The sequence below is a fragment of the Musa acuminata genome, chromosome BXJ2-9, assembly GCF_036884655.1.
Source record: "Musa acuminata AAA Group cultivar baxijiao chromosome BXJ2-9, Cavendish_Baxijiao_AAA, whole genome shotgun sequence".
NCBI classification, from domain to species: Eukaryota; Viridiplantae; Streptophyta; class Magnoliopsida; order Zingiberales; family Musaceae; genus Musa; species Musa acuminata.
Window position 1 is genome coordinate 2,279,625 of NC_088346.1, and position 26,169 is coordinate 2,305,793.

Here is a 26,169-nt window from a genome sequence, read left to right on the forward strand (position 1 = left end):
TTCGTGGCAAAGAATCGTTTGATGCAAACAAAAAGTTGTGATCATACTATGGGGAATCTGTTTCGGATGAGAGGGGATCGGCCGCCGCGGATTGGCCGCTTGATCCGGTCGTCCGTTTCCTCTCTCTTTCTGTCACCTGTTAGTCAGGGATGAATGACGCGTGGCACCAATATCGTTGGTGCGGTGCATACGCCCAACGGACTGTTGATTCCAAGTATTCTTATATTAAGGTAAGGCGATTTTTCAGAAAATTAAAATACTTTTAATTTTTTTTCCTAAAATAACAAATATATATATATATATATTTAAAAGTTACTCAACCAAAAATCGATAAATTAGTTTGTAATTTATGTTATTGGATTCTTTTATGGAATAATATAAAAATATAAAAATTATATTCGTAGATATTGTTTCGGAAGAATTTATCCAAAATATTACATATAAATTTATAATTCGAAATGAATAGCACAATTAAGGAATCATCTGCGGATGTTATCTTGTTTTCATGGATTCGTTGTTTGGAACCAATTCGGAGGCAACAGACGGGAACAAATTATAATGTGAAAAGCACTTTAAACGTGACGTTTTCAAAGCCATATGCCACACATGGCGTTTTCAAAGCCAACAAACTCAAGTCATGTGTGCATCAGTCACTCGACTTCTTCATTACAAACAATCTTCCGAGGAAGACGACGTATGCCACAATTATTTGCGCTAATCACTGAGCCCGAAAGCCGCTCTCATGTTGAAAGAAAAAGTTATATGACCATAAATATATCATTTCCCCACTCGACGGATAACGCACCCACCCATCACATGATGGGTGTGACTTAAGACCAATCACATGAAGCAATTATTAACTCTTGACCTGTCTCTTGTCACTAGTCGTACAAAAAATTATACTTAATACAGGGATGAGTTGCATGTCCTTATTTCTTATAAAAATAATAAATAAATAAATACGAAAAAAAGAAAAATCAATCTTAGAACCTAACCTTAGAATCTCTGCGTAAACACTTCAGGAGAAGAAAAAGGAAGATACAGTCACTTTACAGTGACAAATGATGCATCTCGATCATGCGATTGACAAGCGAGCCACCAACCACAGGCGTACTCGCTCTCTCTTTATCCAAGTTTGACACGCTACTTCGAGAGAACCACACTTACAAGCAACTTTTGTGATTCTTCCTGAGCATAATTATTATAACCTCTGTGAAAGGCTGCTAACCTTCAACCATAGGATTGATGGAAATAAATGGATGAGTTAAGATCATCTGCGCTTCAACTTCTCTGAATCATGCTTCAATTTACAGCATCCTAAGCACAGATGCTTAGGCAGCAGGCCACCCCTGTTACAAACATGAAGATTTTGGATGTCAAACATCTACATCATCTGAAAGAATCTGAAGCTCAAATTTGCATCATTAAATCCTCATCAGCCTTCATATAAAACATGAATCCTGAGTAAGATGGGCAAATGATCAAAATAAAAATTTAGCTCTAAGGTGAACAGCTTTCAGTTTTAGGTTCCTCACTGAAACACCTGAGTCAGTCTCACAATTCTGTTCAATTAAGAGGACAAAGAAAGTTCTAAGGAAACACAGGCCACATAATGCTGTACAAATCATTTGTTGAAGAAGTACATCTTTAATCAAGTAGGAGGCTTTTACCTGGTATATCCAGCGTGGCTTCAAGAGACTTCTCTTACATAAAGAGAAATCCTCACATCTACAATTACATCAAGACAATAATCGAAACCAAGGGTTGTTCCTGTGAAGTGTCAAATGCCAGCCACAGTGCAACAGTTCATCTTGGCCGAATCGCTGGCAACACAGCAAATGTCTTCATTCCATCTTGTTCTTGCTCAAGATGTTCAGAGTAAAACATACTATTTATGCTAAAAAAATCTCAGCAGCAGAAATCAAGTTCTATGTGAAAACTTCATTTTGATGGAGGGCCAGTATAACACAAAGAAAAAGGATCTTGTAGCTCATCAGAGTATCGGGATGAGGATCATTTTAATTTAACAATGCAAACTAAAAATTCTGTAGTAGCAGCAAAATTATCGTTCTACCAAGAACAATTTGTATTAAATTACATACCTTCAAGAACTAAATCATTGTATTAAATTACATACCTTCAAGAACTAAATCATCAGCAAGCTGCGGCTCCTGCATGAGTATGAATATACAAGCACTAGAACAAAATTCTGTATGAACTGAACAAAATAAAATATGTCAATTAGAATATTAAGATGATAAAATATATGGTAGCCACGCAAAATTAAGTGAATAGTTCAACACCAGCTGCCAACGCAAACACAATTATGATATCATACTCAATAAGGAGCATACTAGCGATTCCAGCCTCTAGGCACATTTATTTATATTGTGCTTGAAACCAATATATTCCATCTGCCTTGAGCCAACGGCTGGTTATTCAGATAAAAGGATGCCAGCAATACTGAGCTCAAGTTTGCTCAGATCACAAAAAGATGTGACCATATTATTAGAACTTCCTTTCATACCTTTCATCCAGTCCCTTCTCTAAATTGCAACCACAGGAGACACATGCACAACTGAAACTCTGCAAAGAGAAGACAATTCCCATGTTGGTGTCAGTTTGGCTGGTACATATTCAGGTTGAACAAGCAACAAACGTGTACATTCATGTCATGGATGTAGTGATGGTGCAAACATGGAGAAAATAAATTGCATTATTCAAGCCTGACAAGTTCATCGTTACACAACTGTGTTCCCTGTACAGCAGCAACTTCCTGTCCATGAAGTCTGCAGGTTCAGCTAAGACACGTGTCTCTTTCTAATAATTCACTTACATACTTGATTTAAGAAAGAAGGGTGAAGCCCTTAGTTCAAAGAATAACCACATCTTCTCCACACTCTGGTAAAGAAGGGGTGTCTAAGGGCTTCTTGCGCTTTTAGACGCTCCGTCGGATCATAGCGGAGAAGCCCTTGCAGGAGATCAATTAAATCCCCAGCAGAATGATCAACATGCTGCATTACCAAGTTCTGCAAAGCATTTACAATTATTAGATAGCATGACTTAACTAGAATGAAAAACATCATAGGAAAAGATGGATATTCTTTCAAAACAGAAATAGGTCAATTTCCAAACTGACACCTACCTGAAGACGAGGCAATTTCCAAACTGCTCTAATACTTTCCCTTGAGGTTGCCCCTTCAGGCCAGTCTAATCGCACTCCTCTACCTTGCCTGAAATATTTCTCTGCATGCCGGCTACCATGGACATACAAGAAAACAAGTATTAAATATCATAAGATTAACCTGTCAACAAATTTGGTTGAGTAATAACAAAATCATAAAAAAAGAAACAAAATGTAGGACTCACTCAGCTCTGATGACCATATGCTGAGGAAGTGGTCCTAACACCCTCTCCATCATAGCCAAATGCTCCAAGTTTTCATGGGTTTGAAAAAGTGCCTCCCCCTAATGTTGAGAAATTAAATACAATGTATTTTAGTATAACTACTTGCTACATAACTTATATGGATAACATATTTACTGTTATATTTCTATTTTACTGATGCCTTAAAATAACAACCATGTTGAGTTACTCTTAAGGAAAATACATATACTCCAGTGTCAAGAACCTTAATGCAGAAGATGTGGGCAAACAAACGAGCCAATAATCACAATATTTTCGGAGCATTAGCAAGTAGTAAAACAAACTTATCCTTCAAGGCTTCACCAGATCAAGCCCTAAAGCTCTCGAGCTAAAATTATCTCACATTATCTTTCACCAGACCATTGAGTGCAATGAATCAGCCAGAACATGACACTTGGAAGTATGACACACATCAGCACCTGGATTTACCTCCTTTAGGAGCGTTTTTCCGCGATGATGTAATTCCCCTTTGGGTTGTGGTAATGTCCAGGCAACCACCTAACTGCTTGGAAGTCCATTGTGTTTGCCTTTAAGCCATTACAAGCGACCACGCAATGTTGTACAAAATGCACAGTCACAGACAGAGAATATCCAGCAACCTTTAGTTCATCAAACGAAAGGAAAAGAAAGGACGCACAATGGTCACCACTAAACTAATCGGACAGAATTATTTTTAAAAGCATATTAGAAACTACATGTTGTTAGTTCAACTGGTAAAGCAGATTATCCAAAAACCCATAAAATATATTTCTTGGATTGCTACTGTTAAGTACATCATAAGATGCATCTTTTCACCATCGAGTTTTGTGTAAGACAACTAGTTAAAGTAAGAGCATCCAGAACAAAGGCCACTATATAGAACTGACAATGAAAGACAATCTGCTAACAGGATCAGTAAGAATGAACTCACCGAGCAAAGTTCAACAAGAATGCAACCCACGCTCCACATATCACAGGGATAATTCCACCCAAGCCCTTCAAAATAATAAAGAAAAGTCAACAAGTATAAAAAGAAAAAATATATATAACTACACAACTTGTGAAATATCATTTGAGGCAAAACAAAATTTTACCAAGAATAACCTCAGGTGCACGGTAATGCCTAGTTGAGACCACGTAACTGTGGTCCTGATGTTCAAATGTTGTACTTCCAAAGTCTATAAGCTTGATTGCACTAGTTTTTGGGAGATTCATGAAAAATAAACCACTTTTGGTTGACCATGACAGAACCTGCATTAATCATAATACAGAGACAATTTTAATATTAGTAGAACAGATAAACAAAAAAAAGGGGGGGGAGGGGGGGGGGAACATAAGCTTGTTGCTGCAGGAAAACAAAGAGTATTAACTTCCTATCAGTCATCATAGAATACATAGTTTCTTGGACACTGGCTAATAACAAGAATAATGAGATGCAGGTAAATTCACCTTAGGACCATCTACAGTACCTTGTAATCAGGAACCTTAACGTATTCAGAGGAGACAAGAAGAATGTTCTCTGGCTTCAAGTCAGTGTGAATTAGCTGCAACTCATGCATAACTGTGACACAAATAAAAGTGTGATAACCTTTATAGAAACCACTAAAGCCACATTTCAATAGAATCCCAAGCTAGTAAAGAAGATTGTAAACCTCACTACTGTTTAGTACACAACAACATAGTGTCAAAAAATGATTGAGCACCACACAATCTAATGCTTGATTACTGAATTGCATGTAATGGAAGGGACAGAACAAGTACATGCTACAGACTCCAAAAGCTGTCTCCCAAGTTCCCGGACTAAGTCAATGGGGAAAGAGCGGTAGCTATTTTTCCGAAGGAAGTCATACAAACTTGGTCCAAGCTTCTCAAAGACCTGTTGAGATCACATAAAAATAGAAATGCTTAGAGAGAAACATTAGGCCACCACAGAAAACTGAGTCACAAATGCATATGTACTTACTATACATATATGATTACGATAGTCAAACCAATTCCGTATTTGCACACAACTGCATGAAGAAACCACGTATATGTATCCATCTTAAAGTCCTAAGTATTCAATAAATAAAATAATAGGCTGAAATATTGTTGACCTACCGAGTGCCACTTCTGTCAGCTTTTGCAAGCCTTTGAAGTACGTCAATTTCGATCATTGCAGCATCACGATATTTCTGAAGCGAACGCACAATTTTGATAGCAACTGGTTCTTGATTTTCCAAGTCCCAACATTCCAAGACTTGCCCAAATGTTCCTGCAGAATATGCAATGCATAAAATGAAAATACAGGGAGAAAACTAAGAGTTCATAACAAACAAAGGTTCGTCACTCATAAATTTTAAATATTAGAATCAGTTAAAAGGGAGATGATGTAAAAGAAGAAATCAAATGTCTTTCTAGTATTATCGCATGTTGGCTAATGCAGGAGTGAAACAAACTCACCTTCACCCATTTTGTTCAGTATCCTATCTGCATAGGTCAACAGTGTAAATGTGTTAATATCAGGGTGTATCCATAAAATTAAAATGAAAAGTGCAGTTGAGGTTGCAGATGCATCGATAAAATTAAAATGATAGCACGTACTTGAAAACATGGTGCTACTATTTACACAAATATAAACAGAACAGCGACAAACAATTACATCTCGGTGTTAGATTCTCGCCGATGCTAAAAATATAATGGCCGTCTTTGTTGTCGCCCCTCCAGGGAGGAGATGCATATCGAGGGACTCCACCATGGTAGAATGATTGCAATAACTGGTTGGCACCAGCTACATGGGCAGCTTCCTTTCCGCAGTACAACGTCACAGGAACCTACAAAAAGGATAAGTTCATTTCCATGTTAGACAATTCTGAGAATTGCACAAACAGAATTCTCAAGCATTTAATCAGGTTAATACCACACCCAAAAAAGTCCTTCTGAAGGAAAAAAAAAAATGCACTACTTTTACCAGCAAAAGCAAAATTCACTGGCATCGAAGCAATAAAAAGAAAACAAAAACCTGTCGCTCCGCTACAAAGTTCAGTTCAACAAATAAAAATATACCATATTTCGATGCAGCACAACAGCAATTGAGTCCAGAATCGCTCGAGAACCGAATAGCACTAGGATGAATCAGGCCGGACAACGAACGGGTCAACGAGATCCTTTACGAAATTCACATGAAAACAACTAAAAATGCTCCCTTTTTTTTCTTCGAGATCTATCATCAAAACCGAAATTTATGAAAAGAAGCACGAATACCAACAGAAGGCTCAATTCAAAAAAGGGCCGGACGCAGGAGAAAGATCGAAAGAAGAGATCGGGGCGAAGAGCAAACGGGAAGAAAGACCATTGCGGGGGGGATCGGAGGGGGCACATCCCAAGTGAACCTGGGCCTCTTCCGCGGGCGCTTGTCCGTGGCCGCGTGCGGGAATTCGGCCATCCACTGGGTCTCCATCTCCGAACAAATCACCAAAGCAACACCCAATTCATCAGATGGTGAAATCGATGCGAATCAAGAACGACAACCCAGGTTCTCTTCTTCGTTTTCTCCCAGCAAGCCCTAATCGGCCGCCCTTTTTCTCAGGCTAACTACGGTTTAAATGAACGTTGATCGCGGGGACGAGGTGTGTCATCTTAACCGCAGTTACTTGGAAACCGTTTCCGGAAGAAGATCCCTCGAATCCCTCTGAGTCGGATCACATTTATGTTTTGGTCCTCCCAAAAGGATTTTATTTTCTTTGAGGAGTTTTGCTTATATACACCCCCGCAAAACATGTAATCTGCCAATAGCCCCTCCAACAGTCACATTTGCATGAATACCTCCTCTACAATAGTGGATATCATGCGTATCTTCCCGTATAAGTTTGTATTTGCATGTATGTCTTCCAAACAACACGTACATATGTTTTTTTCTGAAGTGTTACAGTAAATAATAAACTCTCAAAAGAGATTATATGTTTTTATTGTAACATTCGAACTGATTAATATAGATCTACCGCTCGAGTCTTTAGGCGTTACAAACAGTTTACATGGTTTCTTGTGGTAGGATTTTAGACTGTAGAATGCTTTCCAATTGGGCTTGCCATGGGCTGGTCATGGCTATTTCTTGGAGGAGACGAGAGTACACGAGACGCGTCAGAGAGAGATCAACCTACTGATACAAGAGATGATGATCCCTGGTATCATCAGTCCAAGTAGTTCTCAGATCAGCAAAGATTCATCCTCTCCGTATTCTCACAAGGAAATAGTAACGTATAGTCTCTCTCAATCATATTTCTATGCATATGAAATATCTAATTTCTCTATTCCTATGTGATAGCAGCTTTGAACGCGAATTTCTATAGAAAAGAAACGAAAAATGTATATTACAATCAAATCCTGTATTTCTCTATACGAATAACTGAAGCAGCTGATGATAAGAACTACTCGTATGGGCTACAATCCGATCATCATCGGAGACGTCAATCTGTAGACCAGCCATGCTCGATTCCTTCTTCTGATGAGTCTGTTTCGAGTACTCCTCGGCCGTGGGCTTATGGCGGCGCATGTGGCCGCCCAAAGCTTGCCCCATCGCGAAATTCATGCCACAGATGGAGCACCGATGCACGCTACGTTTGGAGACGGAACGATCGGTTCTCGGGCGCTTGTGGCTCGTCCGGTGGCCGCCGAGCGCTTGGAACGTCGGGAATTGGCGACTGCACGTCTTGCACTCGAAGACACCGACCGCCGCCCTCGGCTCACTGTGGGTCTTCGCCGTCGTCGCCCCGCAGGAGAGCGACAGCAGCAGCTCTGCATCGTCTTCGTCGGCTCTTGGACTCTTCATGTATTGGGATGGAGATGATAGAGCTTTGCACCCAAACATGTATTGTATCCACCTCCCGAGATATATATGTATATATAGACACACGCACACACATTCTCCGCCGTGCATTTGGTCTAGGCTTCAGATCGCGACAGCTGGGAAGGTTCCAAAGACTTGCTGCTCCACTGTTGTCATGGAGCAAGCAGATTGCAGTGAGAACTGCGCATGGGATAGCTTCGCAGTGAAGGAAGGAAGGCTGCGGAGGTGTTGCTTTTGTTACCGGCTTACTTGGTTTACAAGTGACGAGAGTTGACTCGGTACTCGCCTTCAAAGTGAGGCTAAGAACGAGAGGAGATATGCCGACATCGACATTGAAATATCGACCACAGCATTACCCAATGTCGAGAAGATAGAGGAAGAGATCACCGCAAGACGACCATATTGTTTGCTTGATTTGGTACAGCTGATTTGGCCGTCTTATCTACCCATGCGTCATATGTCATCCTGCATCATCGTCCTCGTCGACCGATACTTTTATCTTGCTGTCCGGATTGTGACTTGTGACTAGAATTGGAGGTGAAAATATTTCTTCATATCTTGCTCCTATCCCAAAACCTATAAATAAGAATAACTAGACACTAATTTCTAAGATTTATCTTCACATGAAGTCCTTTTCTATGACATCAGATACCAAGTTTCTTCCGGTACACATTTCAGAGTTCATATGATACATATGTGACAAGAGTTTAATTTGCATGTTAGAAATTTTAATACCAAAATATGTTTTTAAATTATTATAATAAAAACATAAGAAAAACTAATATGAAAAAGAAATTATTACTTTTAGTCATTGTCAAGAATTTCAACAACGATTTCTTCTCGAATTATAATACTTTTCGACTCAAAACTCTCACTTTAGATGATATAAAAAATCATTTAGACTTAAAAGAGATTATAAGCCCAGGGATCAAAACCCTCGTTTATATAGATGTTCTCCCATCAATAACATTTATTATCATCAACTCCATAACGTTAAAGAATCAATTCAAATTTGTAATGTTTGGACCATATTTAAACATTTTTAACGATATTAAATAAAATATTTAATAATAATAGTTATATATAGATTGAAAAATCAAAATATTTGAACTATAATAAATGAAGAAATTGATTATAATGAACGATGAACTTAATGAGAACGATTACATTATTATTAAATAAAATATTTAATAATAATGATTAGGTCGCATGCTGCAAGGCTGTTCACAGTGTTCTCCCAATTAAGTAATGCTGTTATGTTACATTACTTAATTAAACCCATAAAACTACAACTAAAGTTCATGCACTGTATTTTTTTTTGTCATCTATTTGAGCAGCTGTGAGATGTGTTGCATGCAGCGGTTGGTATCTAACATTAGATCAACTCTCTTCGGTCTTTCCGTATGCCAAGTCAATGGACCCGAATGAAGTCAACGGAAAAATTCTCCTGACACTCGCTGTGTCGTAGAGCAAATGGGAATCGATCATACTTCTCCACCAACCACTCAATCTAGAACAATTGACAAATCCCCCAAGTCACACAATTCCACCATTGAAATATTCTCTTCACAGCCTTTTTCCCACACTGTTTGTTGTTGGTGAACAAATATACCGTGGTAGGTTGAGCCCTCTCGATAGGGTGTTGATCGACGTTCCTCAGTCCGGGGCATCATTTGTGTTGAGTAGCGTCTCTCCATCTCAGGCTAGTCAGCAACTCGCCTTCGTACACTGGATGGTAATTCCCAAGTTGAGACGCTCGCGGCTCGATGGTGGTCATTTTCCTACAAAAATTACCATTGTCGGGTGTTTCCTGACTTTGTACCCTCCGACGAGCAAGTCAGTAGTTGTTTCTTTTCTTTTTCCTCCTCCTCTGGCCGGATGCCGACCAGGGGCTTTTATACTACTGTACGTGGGTCGGCCGTATGCGGGTTTGACATGACGGCCGATTCTCGAGGGATGAGATGATACTTTTGTGCGGCCGTCGTTCCGGGACACGCGGAACGGCGCCAGACAGCGCCGTCCAGAGCTTCCGGGACGGGACATGCCAAACAACGCCTTGGTATGGGTTCTGACTTGGCACGTGGGGATGCTCCCCTTGCTGACTCAACTGTAGCGTGGCGTGACATCGATTGTGACGTGTTTTGAACCCAAAATATACATTATCACTTCCAAGTCGCAAACTCATCTCGCAGCATAATAAATCCTAGAAAACAGCTTCGAGGAACTTCCACCATCTACGATGGACTGAATCTTCCGACTCTCAAAACTTACTCAAACTTCTTCCCCCGAGTCAAACAACAACTTGAAAGATCTGCGCATGTTCATGACCATAACCTAATCGAAGAGAGTCCATCTCGTGCCAAAGATGATAAGATGAATCAGATTAAATCCCTGCCGCTCGAGCTTATATCCCCATCTCTTTCGCTTCTGCCGCTGACTCGCTCTCGGTTGTTTTGCTGTGATTTGTCATACCTCGTTAAGGATATGTCATCTCACTTTACCATTGGCGCGGTTCTAGAACAGGAAGACCGGCATTTTCCATCTTACAGCTAGCTAAGATTTGCGTGTCCACCAGGTTATCCCAAGTCCAGCTTGTTTTTATCCGTTCCTGTCATCAGACGTCGTCTGCCTTTAAACACGCATCTATATAGGTATCTTTTGTCTCGTTCATTGCATCATCACCTCCTACACTCCGCAACAGCTCCATACTTCCTTTTATCTTTTGAGGAAAAAGCTTCGTTTGTTGCACACCATAAGACATGAAGAGATACATAATTGGAGGAGGAGAGATAGACTGCGCTAGGATGGCCCATGTCTTAATGCTTCTCTCTCGAGGAGGAGGAGGTGGTGGTGGCGGCGGAGTAGACGAGAGTGGTCGCTTGGCGCAGTCGGCGTCGTCGTCGTCAGGAGGTCGGATGTTCGAGTGCAAAACCTGCAACCGGCAGTTCTCTTCCTTCCAAGCGCTCGGTGGCCACCGAGCGAGCCACAAGAAATCTAGGCTGGCTGCCGGTGATCACGGCCGAGCGGAAGCGGTGGCTGATAAGCCCAAGGTCCATCAGTGTTCCATCTGCGGGCAGGAGTTCGCCCTCGGGCAGGCTTTAGGAGGCCACATGAGGCGGCACAGGACCACGACCGAAGGATTCGTGCATAGCCTCGCAGAGAAGAAGACCGGCGACGACCGGGGAGGGATGTTTCTGGACTTGAACTTGCCGCCTCTAGAGAATGAACTCAAGCTTGGAGATTGTGGATAATATTCGCATGTTCCTTCGACTTCTTCTGCATGCATGTTGGTGCTCTTTCCATTTTGGACGTTGCATCACATGTCACAACATGCATGCATGTTCATGTTCTTTGTCGAGGACTTCGTCGTCTCCTCCTCCCTTCTTCTTTCCATGTTGTACGTTGCATCACATGTCACAACAAGCATGCATGATCTTTGTTGAGGGCCTTCCCATTGGTTGCCACCGTTGGTAGACCGGCTTAGTTTTATGTTTATACCTTTTTGCACAGGAATCGTTGTCTGCTCTAACAAATGCTTTTTTTAATTTCTTTTTCTCTTTTTGAGGGGAATATTTTTTATGAGAAAGAAAATTACTGTCTTCTCAATGTTAGCCAACAACTCGATTTCTTGTACGGCAAATTCTCGAGAAAAGCTTATACTTTTCAAAATTTTATGCAAAACATTCTTACTCTAAAAAAATTTTAAACAGTGTTTTTTTTTAAAAAGTCAAAATGACCCATTTAGTCTTGCCATCGCTCTCCACCCATTGCTTAGTCAAAGTTACTTGAGTAGGAGAGGAAGGAGGAGGGGAGTGCACGCCTTTGTCGTCATCACCTTATATGATAGTCACGGGCAAGACATGAAATGACTAGGTTGATCAAGTTAGCGGAGCCAATCCTCATAGGCTACGGGCGACAACGAGTCCAGCGAAAGAAGAGGTAAAATAATCTTTTCATATGACTAGGAGTGTTGTTTCCAAAATTTTCAAAGTACGTTAGTTTTGCAAAAAAAAAAAAAAAGTAAAAGCTTTTTTCGAGAATTCAATTGTCTTTCTTTATTTTGTTTCTAATAATAATAAAAATAATAAATAATAAAAAATTCCTTCTTTATACGAGTAATTATATACAACTTAAAATTCCTCCTCAATTAATTGATGGGTAAATTCTCAAAAAATGCTCTTAACTTTGAGAATTTTTTGTAAAGTGCCCTAACTTTGAAAATTCCAATAGAGTATCCCTGGCTATGTGAAAAGATTATTTTATCTCTATCTTCATCAAACTCGTCGTAGCTTATGCTAATCCCATTGGCCTCGCTCGTGACCCTTGTGCGAGGAAGGAGGGGGTGCAAGAGTCGTCGCTACCTTCGCAGGTCTCATTGGTCCCCATCAAAATTGTCATCGCCTCCACATGCATAAACCTAGGTTTAATCAAGGTTGATAGGGTTTGTATAGGTGGAAGCGACCCTTATCCTCATGCTAGACTATAGGCAAGCATGATGAGGATTGTGCAAAGTAGGGGCGATAAAAGTATAGTAAAGGTTAGGAACAAAATGATCATTTATGAAAAAATGAGTGTTCTATGAAAATATCTCAAAGTTACGAGTTTTTTTTTTAAATTACCCTTAATTGATAATAATAGAATATTATTCAATTAAATATAATAAAGATATAATTTTAAGATGAAAAGTGCAATGCAAGTAGATTTCTTTAAGCATGTGCTTTAAAAAAAAACTTGGTGTCATCTCTTCTCTGTGCGAAGGCACTTACGCTTATTCAAATGTGCACCTCATTTTAATTCATTTATGAATAACTTTTAGATGAAGTTTTTTAAAAATATTTACTTTTGAAAATGTTTCCTAGAGCGTCTCTACTTAAAAAAATTTATATAGAGCATCTCTTCTTATGTGAAAAGATCATTTCGGATCTATCGCGCATAGCTCTCTCGACACTTGCATGAGAATTACATATGAGACACTCAAAGGTGAGATTGATAGGGTTTGCAGAGGCGATAACAGCCCTCGCGCTCCTTCTTTCCTCGAGCGAGGGCTACGAGCAATGGGTTCAACGCATAGACCGTGCAAAGCCACAAACGAGCATGACGATGATAATGCAGGGCGACATAGGGGCGATGCAAGGTAGAGGCGATGATGGGTTCAGTGAGAGCTAGGGGCAACATGGTCATTTATGAAAAACTTCAAAAATAAAGATTTGTTTCGAGAATTCATCCTAATTTTTTAATAAAAAAATAAGAATCATCCACAAAGTCAAATAATTAGAAAGAGTAAAAAAGTCAACTGATTAAACTGTTTAATTGGCTTACAGACGTAATAGCAGCTTTAAGCGATCATGAACAACGCAATTACACATCAAGATCTAATAATCTGAGAGATGATAAGGAAAAGTTTCTCATTTGTTTTGGCTACATTTTCGAAATTGGCATGCACATAAATGTAATCACAGGTAAGCTCTATGCTACGGAATGCTCTTCTCTTGTTAGTAGATACTTGGCTACATGTCACTTGTGACTTGGCTGCATAAACTTGAGAACATTTACTTCTCCATTACAAGTTGTTGCAACCACATCACAATACGTGGTGCGCACTCATAGATTAATGGAATCGGTAGAGTAAGATCCTGAAGTCGACACACTGACAACTTGTGAGATCTGAAGTTGACGTACTGAACTTGTCAGACACTTCGGCAATGATATCTCATATTACATCTTGCATGGTTCTAAGGGTATCAATAGGGTGGTGAGACGGGACAATCAACTTGTGGATTCCTTCTATTCTTATAATTAATTAATTCTATTTTAGAAAAAAAAAATATAAATAATAATATCAAAATGAAAAAGAGATTGGGAAATAAAAATCATGAAATGAAAAGATTGGCTTAGTGATTATAAATATTGAGTTCGATTATTAAATATATATTTTTATTTATATTATTATTAATATATATTTTTTATATAATATAATAATATAAATAGGACGAGGATAAGATGGAAAGTGCTCTCTCTGTCCTCGTCCGTTCCATAATATGGAACCGTACGGATAATGAAAAAGTAGAATTGTCACCTTTATAAGTTCATCTTCTCCATTTGTATCAGAGTGACTGTAACTTAAGAGTAGCAAGAGCAGCAGATTCAACAATTTCCACTATAGCAGTAGCGATCAATATAAGATTCCATGTAAAAATGCCATAAGACAGGTTGCCAATCTCAGGGAAAAAACCAGTTCCTAAATCGATTCAATAAGCAGATAAGATGTCTCCTGCCGTAAGATACATGCATAAATGAACAGCAATGGCACTAAACATGTGACAGAAAGATGTAAAGATACTGATTTCGGAAGACCATACATAAAAGAGAAAGAATGACAGAATAGTTCACCAGCCTAAGAACCAATGTAACGAAAATAAATAGAAGAATTAAAATTACAAGTAGTGTCGTCATATCTTCCTTATATTCATAGCACCAGTTACGTATGACAAACATTTTAGTTCCCAACAACATTCTATTCATCACAACCTCACTGGTCACTAAGACCCACAACACGCTGATCTCGGTGCTGCAGTACCCTCAGCAGCTGCCTGGTCTGGTTTGTTAATCTTGATTGTTCGATCCTGCAACCAAACCAACTGATTAAGCTCCATACATAGAATACCAGGTTAGTTCCACAGAGAATCCTTACCTCAGGTTTGGAATCAGTTTCTGCAAGTCTTTGCTTGATATCTCTAGCTATTGAAAAGAAGACCTGTTCCACGTTTAGGTTCGTCTTTGCACTCTGCGACGTGCAAAATACCAGTTACTATAGACCAGCATGAAGGCAAGTGAAAACAAAGGTGAAGCCCAACGGAGAACATCTATCCATCCCCTCAGCCTTCTTAATTTTCGATGACATAACATACTACTACTTACAGTTTCAAAAAACTTGATTCCATATTCATCAGCAAGTGCTTGTCCCTTTGCAGTCGGCACAGCCTGTGAAGCACAGTTTAAGCATCCTCATTGGCAGGGTCTTGAGTGCCTATATGAACTGAAATATACGTGTGTGTGTGTGTGTGTGTGTGTGTGTGTGTGTGTGTGTACCAACCAGCTATGATGAACTATGGTAACATACCCGTTTGCTTTCATCCATGTCGGCCTTGTTACCAACGAGAATCTTGTTAACGTTATCAGAAGCATGCTGTTCAATGTTGCGAATCCAATTCCTTATATCTGTATGTTACGAAAATCATGCACTAAAGGGATCAGAAGTGAAATTATATAGAAACTAAGCTACAAAAAATAAAAGGTGTAAAAGGTGATTACTGTTAAAAGATGACTCATCAGTAACATCATAGACAAGCAAAATACCCATAGCGCCTCTATAGTAAGCTGCAACAGAAGAAAATAAGAGAGGGTTACCACAGAAGCATTTGAAAACCTAATATATGCAAAAGATGCACCCTGCAAAATTCCAACTTCAGAAAAGCAATAAACCCACCAGTTGTTATAGTTCTAAAGCGCTCCTGACCAGCAGTATCCCAAATTTGAAGTTTAATCCGCTTGCCATCCAGCTCAATAGTTCTAATCTTAAAATCAATACTGTGTAAAGACCAGCAGTTTGCAATCAGAACTAGAAAGTTGTGACCATTGGACTACACCAAAACAATCATAAGTTCAAAGGAAAAACGAAATTGAATCTAGCAAGGCTCGAAACATAACCCACCCTATAGTAGTAATGAAACTTGTTGTGAAAGAGCCGTCAGAGAAACGCAAAAGGAGGCAACTCTTCCCAACACCTGCAGGAAAAGGCTCATGACAAAATAATAAAAATCTCATAAAGATCTCAAGAGACAAACTATGTGATCTAAGATTGTTCTGATTTTGACATCAGTCGGTCCAATCAACTTTGTTATATGCAATTAAAAAGTTCACTCTCCCCTTTTCAGATTTCTTATTTAGAAGAGAATCTGAGTCATGCCCTGAACTCCTAACAATGAAACTATAGCTTAGAGGTAGAACTGACAGGGCCCACCTGAGTTTTTACTTATACGTTATGCAACTATCTAATATTATCATCCTTCATGTAGAAGCGCACAAAGTTTATTAGAAGTCTGGGAAGAGGGTTCAAACAACTTCATATGTGAGACAATCGACAGATCACCTGAAGTGACTCAAAACTACTAAGATATTAATCTCAATCTCTTTTTATTGATTATGTTTGTCTAATCCAGATACATGTCTAAGTGCCCAGACAAATACCAAAATATTCAATTAAAAACAAGTTAGCAAAGTTATAGGAAAAGAGAGAGAGAGAGAGAGAGAAGAGTCTGGCAACATTGCATGGCAAGAAGCACACTTGATAGTGGAGTATAATATTTAAAGAAGTTACCACACACAAGGATATAATTATCTTTTTAAGAATAGAAAGATAAACAACAACATGTTCACATAATCTAATGGATACACAAACAACTTAAGGGTTTATAGGAAGGGACAACATAAAAGACTCATCTAGCAAAGACTCTGACCATAATTACTATTATCTTTAGTAAATTGAACATGTACATACCAAATTATAATTTTGAATCCATTCTTGCTCTCAAGTTATGGTATCTATCAAGTCTCACCAATCACATAAGAATTGTAAAATTATAATCTCTATTCTCTAGCATCTTTCTCGAATCTCAAGTATACAAACTTCCATCATGGATCCTAGTTCCTGCATATTGGAGATATCCTGACCAACAAAGAAATAAAAATGGCACTGGAAGCTGTCAACTAAAAGATATGTTCAATCTCATGGGCTTGAAAATCTGATAAGCTCTGATCCATAAGCACAAAAACAAGATATAGATAGCTCAATTTTAGCTGAGGGATTCGATAATACTCCAAACGGGTAGACTAACAAACTGCACAACGGCATACTCCTGGCATGGAACTGTAAACAGATAAACATATCAAGCTTTTCAATCAGGTCAATGTCCACCTAGACAACAAAACCTTGATCTCAAAGCATCCTACCAGAGAAAAAGGAAGAAGGTTTGGATTGTTCTATTAAAAGGAATTTTGGCAGAAATTGAACGCATTGGAATCCAGGACAGAGCATCATTAAATGGTTGACTTCGGACGCCATGCCGTAAGAAACCGGTGCCCCAATCAAAAGTCTAATATCGACCGAGATCTAGCTCCCATATTTTAGTCTAATATCTCAAAATGACTACGGACAAGCGATGCCCTATTGACAGATCCCCTAAAGATCCAGGCTTTCATGCTGATCCATCCCAACCATATCGAACCATCAAGCCACGTATTCCTCAAGTCAGGAATGAAAAGATCCCACCCAAACCGTAAAGGGAAGAAAGACCGAAACTTCAAAATGGACAGCAAATAAAAAAGAAACACAGAAATAATTCACCGTATCCATGGGAATGAGAGGGGAACGGTAACCCTTACCGCTGTCGCCGATCAGGAGAAGCTTGATGAGGTAATCGTAGTCGGCCCGAGCCCTAACAGGTGGAGCAGCCATCGCCAATCACAACGAAACACCCAAAATATAGAGGAAAAACAGACCGATCGAGGGATCGAGAATCCCTAATCCTACGCCACGGCCACAGATCCCCCCTCCCTCCCTGAGGAAAACAGATCAACAAATTCCAACCGCTCCATACAACGATCCAGGAAACCAAATGGACAAAAGGAGAAAAAGAAGAAGAGAGAGAGAGAGAGAGAGCAGAAGCGCTTACGAGATTTCCCGGCGGAAAGAAGAGGACGAAGGCTTTGAGATCTCGGATGTGAAGGTATCGAGAAGAAGAAGACTTGTTTGGGTCGCCGTGCCCGTTGAGAGGGTTTGAAGAGGAGGAAATGATCGAGCGACCACCGCACCGCCTTATTATATATTTAATCTCTTTTTGTTATAATTGTATTTTTTGTATTTTATTATTTATGAGTAAGATTTTATTGTAATTTAGTTTTCCATACAAATATAATTATATTTATATAACTAATTGCTGATAATAAAAATAACAACAAATACGGATAGATAAAAACATTTACTGAGTCTTAGTTTGACTAATTATTATCCGTGAAAAAGAAAATTCATGCAAGCAACATTAAATAATAGAGACTACTGATAGAATTGATGGGGCCCATCGAGTTGCCCAATCCAAAGGCATCTTGGTGATAATAATACTATGACAGATGGGTGTTGACATCATTGCTTGCTGTTCCACACGAGAAGAAACATGTTATCAAACTCCTTAATTTAGTGGCTGCAGGGAGACATCATCAACAGAGAGGATATAAATATCAATTGAGATTTATTCTGCCTTGGAGGATGTAAATGGCTGTGTGTAGTGGAGCCCACCGAGTCCCATCCATCATCGAGTTGGTGGTAGTGGAGCCCACGCGCATGAATGGTTCCGATTCGGCCTTGGAAGTCGAAGCTTCCGACGGGTTGGACGCAGGGTTGACGTGCGGATTGTTTGCAGCAGTAGTCCTCCTCGGTTCCCATCTTTGAACATGGAAACAAACAGCTACGACAGGCTTAATCTACGAGTGATAAGGCTGGACATGGTTGGAGACACAATATTCTATCCCTTCTGATGCTTGATAACATGATTCTACCGATCGTAGTCGACCATACCGCATCAACTTAATTTGGCTGTGGGAAGAGGACAAAGAGCTGAAGCTGAAACAAGCAGTCAGACGAACAACTTGGACATGCATGCTTGTCGGACGACATACTAAGTCACTGAAACTTTCTTCCCTTGATCGATGCTTCTCCAGACCATTATGAGATCAGAGAAGTCGTTTTGGGTGGAGCATCATGTCATCTTCCACGGACTGCTGTTTCATGAATGTGAGGAAGCGCAGTGGCTTGTCGTAGTTCTTCGAGAGCGAGAACTGAGTTCGCCGTGGAACTCAGTTCGAGAGCACAGATGATGGGCTATACAGAACCGGAGCCCAATGGACTACCGACATCAGAACCTCCACTGTTGTTCATCCAAAACTCGATCGGTTGAAGAACAAAACTTGGGTCCGAGTTCTTTAGCAGACAAAGGAAAGAAAAACTTAGGTAGATTCCACAAACGCCTTTTACATAAACAAAGCAGACAAAATTGGAAAGGGAGATAAAGGGGAGTGGGGGGAAGAGATGTGCTCGAGGTATATGCTTAGAAGATCCCCCTACACATGAGTCCACGAAAGCGTCTCCCACAATCCAAAGCTTCCTGCTCCGTTCCAGCGCACCACATCTGTTCAGTATATTAAAGTTCGTTCCCCATCAGCCATGAACACCATCTCTCTCCAAAGCGGCATGGAGGAGTCTCTCTTGGGACTCCTTCCCCAGCAGTGCTCTAATGAGCAGCAGAAGCCGGCGTCGGTGCCAACTACGTGGATGCCGGCGGTGAAGTAACCACCACGGTCGGGTCATGTAGGGCAACTTTGAACCTTTGGCAGTTCTCAAACACTTGGCCGAGATGTTTCCGATGTAAACCGATACCTTTGGAGAGTCATGTAATTTCTTCCTGGTGCATTTTGAGATCAAATATGTACGGTGTCAACTCTCTCTCTCTCTCTCTCTCTCTCTTGTGTTTCGTCTTGGCCTCTGCTGTTGAGTGGTAGCCTCGACTGAGCTACAAGCCAAGGCCGGGCTTGGCAACGCCATGGCGAGGTATGGAAGCAGTCGTGTGACGCTCACCAAGTTTTCTCTTAGTTTGCGCAGCTGTACTCGCCATGCTTTGATATATCTTAATACATAGGTGCTGTTATTGGGTGTCTTATTGGTGGCTTCACCATTACAATATATTACCGTATAGCACTGTGCTTGGTTTGGTGGCCTTTCAAGCGAAACGGGTGCCTGGAGTTGATGACTATGTTTCCAGGCAGCGCCCACGGAAGAGTCCGGCGTTCGAGCAGTGGGGCAGGAAGCTGCAGCGCACTGATCGATTCATACTATTAGCTGTAGCATTCGAGCATTAAACCAGCAGAGTGAGCCAACAATGGACTCTGCTCCTCACGACACTACAGCTGAGCCATACCTGCTGCACTCTGCATTACGAGCCAGAGATTTATCGGTGCTTACTTCATGCATTACTTCGCTGTTTCCCTCTGCATTGCTAATTGACCTAATCTTTGGAGTTTAGCAACTTGATCAGGCATTAAGTCAACAGCAAATATTTCAAGGCGATCTGTTGTTCATCATACAAATCCAATCATTGTGCTTGGACACAAGATATCACATACAAAAGGCTTAAGACACTTCTGACGTATCTCAAATTCAAAGATATTGACCAAATGAAAGCTCAGCAGTTTAGGCACACAAGCCTAGCTTTCGCTGAAGAGGTAACAAATACAGAGATACACATTGTTTTATACTTGCGCTTCGCCTACAAGTACTTGATGAGAAGCCAAGCTACAATGACCAGAATCACAATTGCTACCACGGACAGGAGCAGGCACATGCATGAACAACCACCCTTTGTGCGCTTGTTAAGGATTGCCAGCCTCTTTTGCACTCGCTGCATTAAGTCAACACACTCAATCAACCTCTGGCTAATAAGTAATAGTGCTCAGTATTTATCGTGATCTCCTAGGTCAAAAACGTAACTTAAGTTTCTTCCACCAAATATAAAAGAAAAGCTCTGAGTGGTAAAATAAAATCTGTCTTGAACAGTATTCAAACAGCGTATAACCTTGACAAAGCGTAAGTGCCAAAAACTCGAGAAATATACAAACATCCATCTCCACGATGGTCACTGTTCACAAAGGTCGGTTTTATATTCTGCTCACCTGAACATTTGATCGACAACACTGTATATATATCTGTGTATATACATTGGCCGGCTACCATAGTTTTGTGCATCAGTAATGTGAAGTTTCATTTGAACGGGAAAAACAGATACAAAAGAAAAAGCAATAATTAAAACTTCTAACAGGTCCTGTTTTAGGGTGTGTCAGTGGCAACATCAGAATACTTACTATAGGGTTGATACAAGCCAATGAAGTGAAAGAATAACATTTTACCTGTAGCCGTGAGTCGGTTACATCAACATGTTCGTCCAGATCATCCTGCATCAGGCCAAACAATTTGAGTTAACAATGGCTGCTGAAATCCTAAAAAAGATTTTGACATTAGAAAGAATAAGCCTATTTCTGGGTCATGATGTTACATACAATTAATCTTGTATGAAGATCCAATTCTTCATTGACTGCTAACGCAATATGTTTTGTGCTTAAAACTGTCTCCTCCAACTTTTCAAGGCCCTCATCTTGCTCTGTAGAACCATATAAATAGATAATGTGTTGAACAGAAAACAAATTATTGAAGACAGAAAAGAAAATTTATAAGGGCATACCTCTCATAACCTGCCTCTGTAAAGCAACGATACCTTGATTATCCAACCCAGAAGTTCTGCTCATCACATCAGCTGACTTTATACCATCTCCAAATAAGTCCTCCCTATATTTAGCAAAGTAGGTAACTTGATGACTGCCTATTGAGAAACAATATAACAGAGGCCAACAATATGCCTTGCATGCAAAAGCTCTATGATTCCCAGCAGGGAGACTAGAATGGCTTTCACTTCCACAACATGCTAGAACATTATAGTGAAACAAGAGTGTAAAGAAGTAGCATTACAAAGAACTCCACAGTAAATGTAGTTTACTATGTGAAGCCAGACCTGTTACTGAAGTTTGACATGTTCAACGTAGAAGCCATCTGATTTGCTTTAGATTTCATGTTTGCTAGAATTTCTTGGCGCTTATGTAAGTCCTTATCCTTTCTGCATTAAGAAGGAAGTTAATATATGAGAAAACAGTATGCTTCTCATGTTCTGAATGTAGAAAAAAGTTCTGAAGCAAATTGAACAAAATTTACAATATCATAATCGTGAGTACTCAGTCTATACATGAAAATTAACCGTAACCTTATGCTAGCTAACACAAAATGGTGGTAGAGGAAAAAAAAAAGTACTTGTGTCGTAAGAAATTTGAGTAAATTTATATCAGCAGTATATGGAGAATACAAAGAAGCCCGTTGCGATGAGGAACTACGAACTTTACAGCTAAGTCTACAAACTTTTCGATGGTGCTCTAAAATAATAATCGTAATAATTAAACCACCACCAAAATTCATAGCTTCCTATGGCTAACAATATATGGCTTTCATGGGTAAAGTTGATCAGAAGTGTTTGTTGATGTAGACAGATGAATTGTGCGATCATGATCCAACTTCGGATCAGAGAGTTGTCAGCTAAGAACCCCAACGATTTTGGAAGTCAAGCTTAATTGATCAGAGCTGGCCTTCTTCAGCAATGACTTAATTAAAATTCTCTGAGACTTGAATGGAGTTAATTTAATTTTGTCCAAGTTTCAGCATTTCAGCTTTTGTCTACTTTGGCAGCTTCTTTGGTGGATAAAGCAAGAATAGTGGAATCCTAAGTTCATTAGAATTGATCCTACTGAAGAGCTACTAGGAGGGGAATCTTTCTTTTAGCGAATGATAATATACGGTAGTCTTTCTGCTACCAGAAATACAGTATTAACAGGACATAGACCTCTCATCTCTTTGATTTTTCTTCTGCATCTGACTTAACCCTTTATCTCTATTAGATCCCTCTTCCCTTTTCCTTCTTTCCCTTATCACTTATCTTCTTCTCTCATAGCAGTAACACAAAAGCATTCTCTCCTCTCAGCCAAATATTCTGAACAGCGTTAATCTGTTGCCAATAACCCCACTTATGTGTCCTCAATAGTTGGAACAAATGAAGACTCAAAATGATTCAATCCTAGAACTGCTAATGTGGACTTCAACTAAAACTAAGATAGAGCTAATTAGGAACTGAACTGCATGAAAAGATGTAGCTGTTCATCAAAGAGCTTTCCCTTTCATGATAATAACTCTTTTGAATGAAAGATGTGCTGAAGTTTTTGTAGATTGTGACAGTGCCATGATTAATGCTTCCAGTATTCTCTCCTCTCAGCCTAATCTTCTGAACAGCGTTAATCTGTGGCCAACAACCCCACTTATGTGTCCTCAATAGTTGGAACAAATGAAAACTCAAAATGATTCAATCCTAGAACTGCTAATGTGGACTTCAACTAAAACTAAGATAGAGCTAATTAGGAACTGAACTGCATGAAAAGATGTAGCTGTTCATCAAAGAGCTTTCCCTTTCATGATAATAACTCTTTTGAATGAAAGATGTGCTGAAGTTTTTGTAGATTGTGACAGTGCCATGATTAATGCTTCCAGTATTCTCTCCTCTCAGCCTAATCTTCTGAACAGCGTTAATCTGTGGCCAACAACCCCACTTATGTGTCCTCAATAGTTGGAACAAATGAAGACTCAAAATGATTCAATCCTAGAACTGCTAATGTGGACTTCAACTAAAACTAAGATAGAGCTAATAAGGAACTGAACCGCATGAAAAGATGAAGCTGTCTCTTCAAAGAGCTTGCCCTTTCATGATAATAACTCTTTTGAATGAAAGATATGCTGAAGTTTTTGTAGATTGTGACAGTGCCATGATTAATGCTTCCAATCTACTAAACAAACACTTGCCTGATGCAACTAGAAAAAAGGGAGCAAAGCAGCTGTAATTACAAGCAAAAAACAAAAGCAAAAGTATTCCTTAGGAGAATAGTGAGAACTTGTAGGAATAGGAAACACATACATTGGCTGCATACTAGGAAGCTTTGAAAGGAGAGACTCCAAGCTGTCCAGTCTGGTCCGAAGAATTGTTATCTTCCTCCTCATCGCAGTTAAGTGGCGTTGTGTATCGGGGCCTGATGGAGGCAAAGAGCCCCTTTCAGACATCATGGCACTAATATCCTCAGATAGCTTTGAAGCTTCATTGAACTCCCTCATCCATTGATCTAAAGAAGATGCCATTGGTTTTGACAGAATCTACAAACACAATCTCCACAGTGAGGATCCAAGATATCTAATCTCATGATATTACAATGAGAAATTGTTATGACGAAGCCCCAAAAACAAACAGATGATGCCGATGAAATTAGGAACTTAATCTATCGGAAAAATGACAACATTAAGACCAACAACAAGTCATAATGCCCCAAGTATCCAAAATCAACTATGTCAATCTTTTTTCCATCATTCAAATATATGTAAAGCAATATCTCCATTTAAATTAAGAATATTCAAATATATTTTCCTTGTTCCTAATATAAATCTGCCTCTCCTCACACCACAAAATCTTAATTAAAGCACCTTGTGTAACCAAAACATCTATAGGTCTCCTTGGAACATTTATAAGAGCCACAGATGGCTTCAACTTATTTGAATCATGTGAATGATTCAAAGAGACCTTCCTGGACACAAGGACTGGCAATAGTAATGTTGGATATCTATCCTATTAGTTCAGGATTCTCGGCAATGACCTCATCATGATAAAAAACATCAGGGAAGATCGATCAAGCTGACTAACATTGAACATCCACATACAAGGAAGAATCACAACTCTTACGCGGTAATGGCTAATAAGCAATAGTTAGACTGAGAGGACAGAATATGCCACGCCCAAACAACACTCAGATCCGTCACCCTAGAGAAGATCAGACTCTCAATCGGACGAGGATCGAGACCTCTGTCTGGGAACAGACTTGATGCCTTTGGGGTTGTCCGTATCTACTCCGATTCAAGCAGCTCCCAACTGAAAATATATCCATTTCCAATAAAATATAACATTGTTAACTCAGACCAGCTAAAGAACGTGATCCTTTTTCCATCACATTTACGATTTTCCCAAGTGTTACTCTCCCATCGCCATGAATTTCCAGAAAACATACAATCGAAGCTCAATTCTCCGAACCTAATAATCATCATTCGCAACCCTAATACCCATTTCTCTTATGAATCGACCCCCCTCCGTCGATCTCGACCGAAGCAAATCGAATGTGCCAGAAAACGAAAAAAGGGTGATATTGTCACTGAAGGAATTGGGCGAAACCCCAGCCACACCGCACCACATCAACAATCACTAATTCCAATCATAAATCCTAAATTTGGACTTGAACACATCCGATGCCCCGAAAAAGAGGATGAAATTATTGTTATCATTAAAGGAATAACGACAATCACAAATCCAATCATAATTACTCAACGAAGAATTAAACTAAAAAGAACCTCGATAATCCCTCGAAAACACGAACTTGGGTAAAGAAACGAAGAGGAGAAGCAATCAAAAGATGAGATTAAGGACCTTACTGCTCGAAGGACACGATCGAGGATGGCTGCTCTTCTCGCTTTAGTTCCCCCTTTCCTCGATACCAAATAAAGCTTCTGCGCCGCGTTGGGAAGTCGCAATTGGAAGGGGTCTACGTTGTCGTCCCAATCTATTTCCTCCGCCGACGACAAAAGAAATGTGCCAAATAAGCAGCAGATTCCGACTACCGAACTTACTCGGATAACATGGCTTAATTAAACCGTTTAATTAACGTCAAGACCACGGGGACATTTTGGGAGTCCCGTCAGAATTCAATCGGGTTGGATCTTTTGTTTTTTGTCAGATCCGACCCATTTGGTTGGTTGGAATTGGGTCACAACCTTAGCCTGTGTGAGAGAAGACCGGATAAGACCGTACTTGGGAGACGAAGCTCAAACTCAAGTCGATCTGACACTCGTCTTCACGGCCCAAGCATTCGTGTGGATAACCTTACGCATTCGAGGTTGGATCGAGTCGTGTTGACATCTCGATCCAGAAATCAAGTCACTCGTCGTTCACATCTTTTTAGGGACACTGATACAGATGGAAAATTCTTTTTTGTCTTATGAAAATTTTCCTAAATACAAATATCGTTGTCTTTAGATGGCATAACCATAGAGTCGCATCTTTCCTAGTTTGACAATACCAACATAACCATACATTGAATCTTCGGGTATCTCCTCCAACCATTTATCGATGGGAATCTCATGAATCTCCACACTA

General features: G+C 39.8%; 5 protein-coding genes across 12 annotated transcripts; 1 reads left to right on the top strand and 4 right to left on the bottom strand.

Moving 5' to 3' along the window:
- Positions 1 to 830: 830 nt before the first annotated feature.
- LOC135622400 (serine/threonine-protein kinase AFC1-like) lies at positions 831 to 7,135 on the bottom strand. Of its 7 annotated transcripts, XR_010491044.1 has the most exons (14): positions 6,725 to 7,073; positions 6,047 to 6,218; positions 5,848 to 5,874; positions 5,506 to 5,659; positions 5,369 to 5,417; positions 5,167 to 5,281; positions 4,875 to 4,966; positions 4,500 to 4,656; positions 4,337 to 4,401; positions 3,370 to 3,467; positions 3,146 to 3,257; positions 2,751 to 3,029; positions 2,528 to 2,586; positions 831 to 2,218 (listed from the first exon to the last, which is right to left on the bottom strand). XR_010491044.1 is itself a non-coding variant. In XM_065124220.1 (12 exons), exons 1-12 carry the CDS (start codon positions 6,842 to 6,844, stop codon positions 2,868 to 2,870), a joined length of 1,323 nt encoding a protein of 440 aa, XP_064980292.1. In that variant the 5' UTR covers positions 6,845 to 7,071; the 3' UTR covers positions 2,699 to 2,867. The 7 variants fall into 7 exon arrangements, 4 of the variants coding, with proteins under 4 accessions (XP_064980292.1, XP_064980293.1, XP_064980294.1 ...); XR_010491043.1 differs by having other exon boundaries at positions 831 to 2,586; XM_065124220.1 differs by lacking the exons at positions 831 to 2,218; positions 2,528 to 2,586 and having other exon boundaries at positions 2,699 to 3,029; positions 6,725 to 7,071.
- A 562-nt stretch (positions 7,136 to 7,697) lies between these two features.
- Positions 7,698 to 8,212, bottom strand: LOC135623970 (zinc finger protein ZAT5-like). The gene is made up of 2 exons (XM_065127442.1): positions 7,829 to 8,212; positions 7,698 to 7,727 (listed from the first exon to the last, which is right to left on the bottom strand). The coding sequence occupies exons 1-2, from the start codon at positions 8,210 to 8,212 to the stop codon at positions 7,698 to 7,700; spliced, it is 414 nt and encodes a 137-aa protein (XP_064983514.1).
- A 2,672-nt stretch (positions 8,213 to 10,884) lies between these two features.
- LOC135622401 (zinc finger protein ZAT11-like) lies at positions 10,885 to 11,739 on the top strand. Its single transcript, XM_065124225.1, has one exon. It carries the CDS (start codon positions 10,990 to 10,992, stop codon positions 11,479 to 11,481), a length of 492 nt encoding a protein of 163 aa, XP_064980297.1. The 5' UTR covers positions 10,885 to 10,989; the 3' UTR covers positions 11,482 to 11,739.
- A 2,809-nt stretch (positions 11,740 to 14,548) lies between these two features.
- LOC135622402 (ras-related protein RABE1c-like) lies at positions 14,549 to 18,119 on the bottom strand. The gene is made up of 9 exons (XM_065124226.1): positions 17,962 to 18,119; positions 17,672 to 17,847; positions 15,942 to 16,014; positions 15,717 to 15,817; positions 15,542 to 15,607; positions 15,351 to 15,448; positions 15,149 to 15,211; positions 14,922 to 15,014; positions 14,549 to 14,853 (listed from the first exon to the last, which is right to left on the bottom strand). The coding sequence occupies exons 2-9, from the start codon at positions 17,742 to 17,744 to the stop codon at positions 14,770 to 14,772; spliced, it is 651 nt and encodes a 216-aa protein (XP_064980298.1). The 5' UTR covers positions 17,745 to 17,847; positions 17,962 to 18,119; the 3' UTR covers positions 14,549 to 14,769.
- Positions 18,120 to 20,376: 2,257 nt separating this feature from the next.
- On the bottom strand, positions 20,377 to 25,608 carry LOC135622403 (syntaxin-52-like). 2 transcript variants are annotated; one of them, XM_065124228.1, is made up of 7 exons: positions 25,449 to 25,608; positions 23,896 to 24,128; positions 21,901 to 22,002; positions 21,574 to 21,677; positions 21,392 to 21,492; positions 21,242 to 21,286; positions 20,377 to 20,736 (listed from the first exon to the last, which is right to left on the bottom strand). In XM_065124228.1, exons 2-7 carry the CDS (start codon positions 24,111 to 24,113, stop codon positions 20,605 to 20,607), a joined length of 702 nt encoding a protein of 233 aa, XP_064980300.1. In that variant the 5' UTR covers positions 24,114 to 24,128; positions 25,449 to 25,608; the 3' UTR covers positions 20,377 to 20,604. The 2 variants fall into 2 exon arrangements, with proteins under 2 accessions (XP_064980300.1, XP_064980299.1); XM_065124227.1 differs by having other exon boundaries at positions 25,444 to 25,583.
- Positions 25,609 to 26,169: the final 561 nt, after the last annotated feature.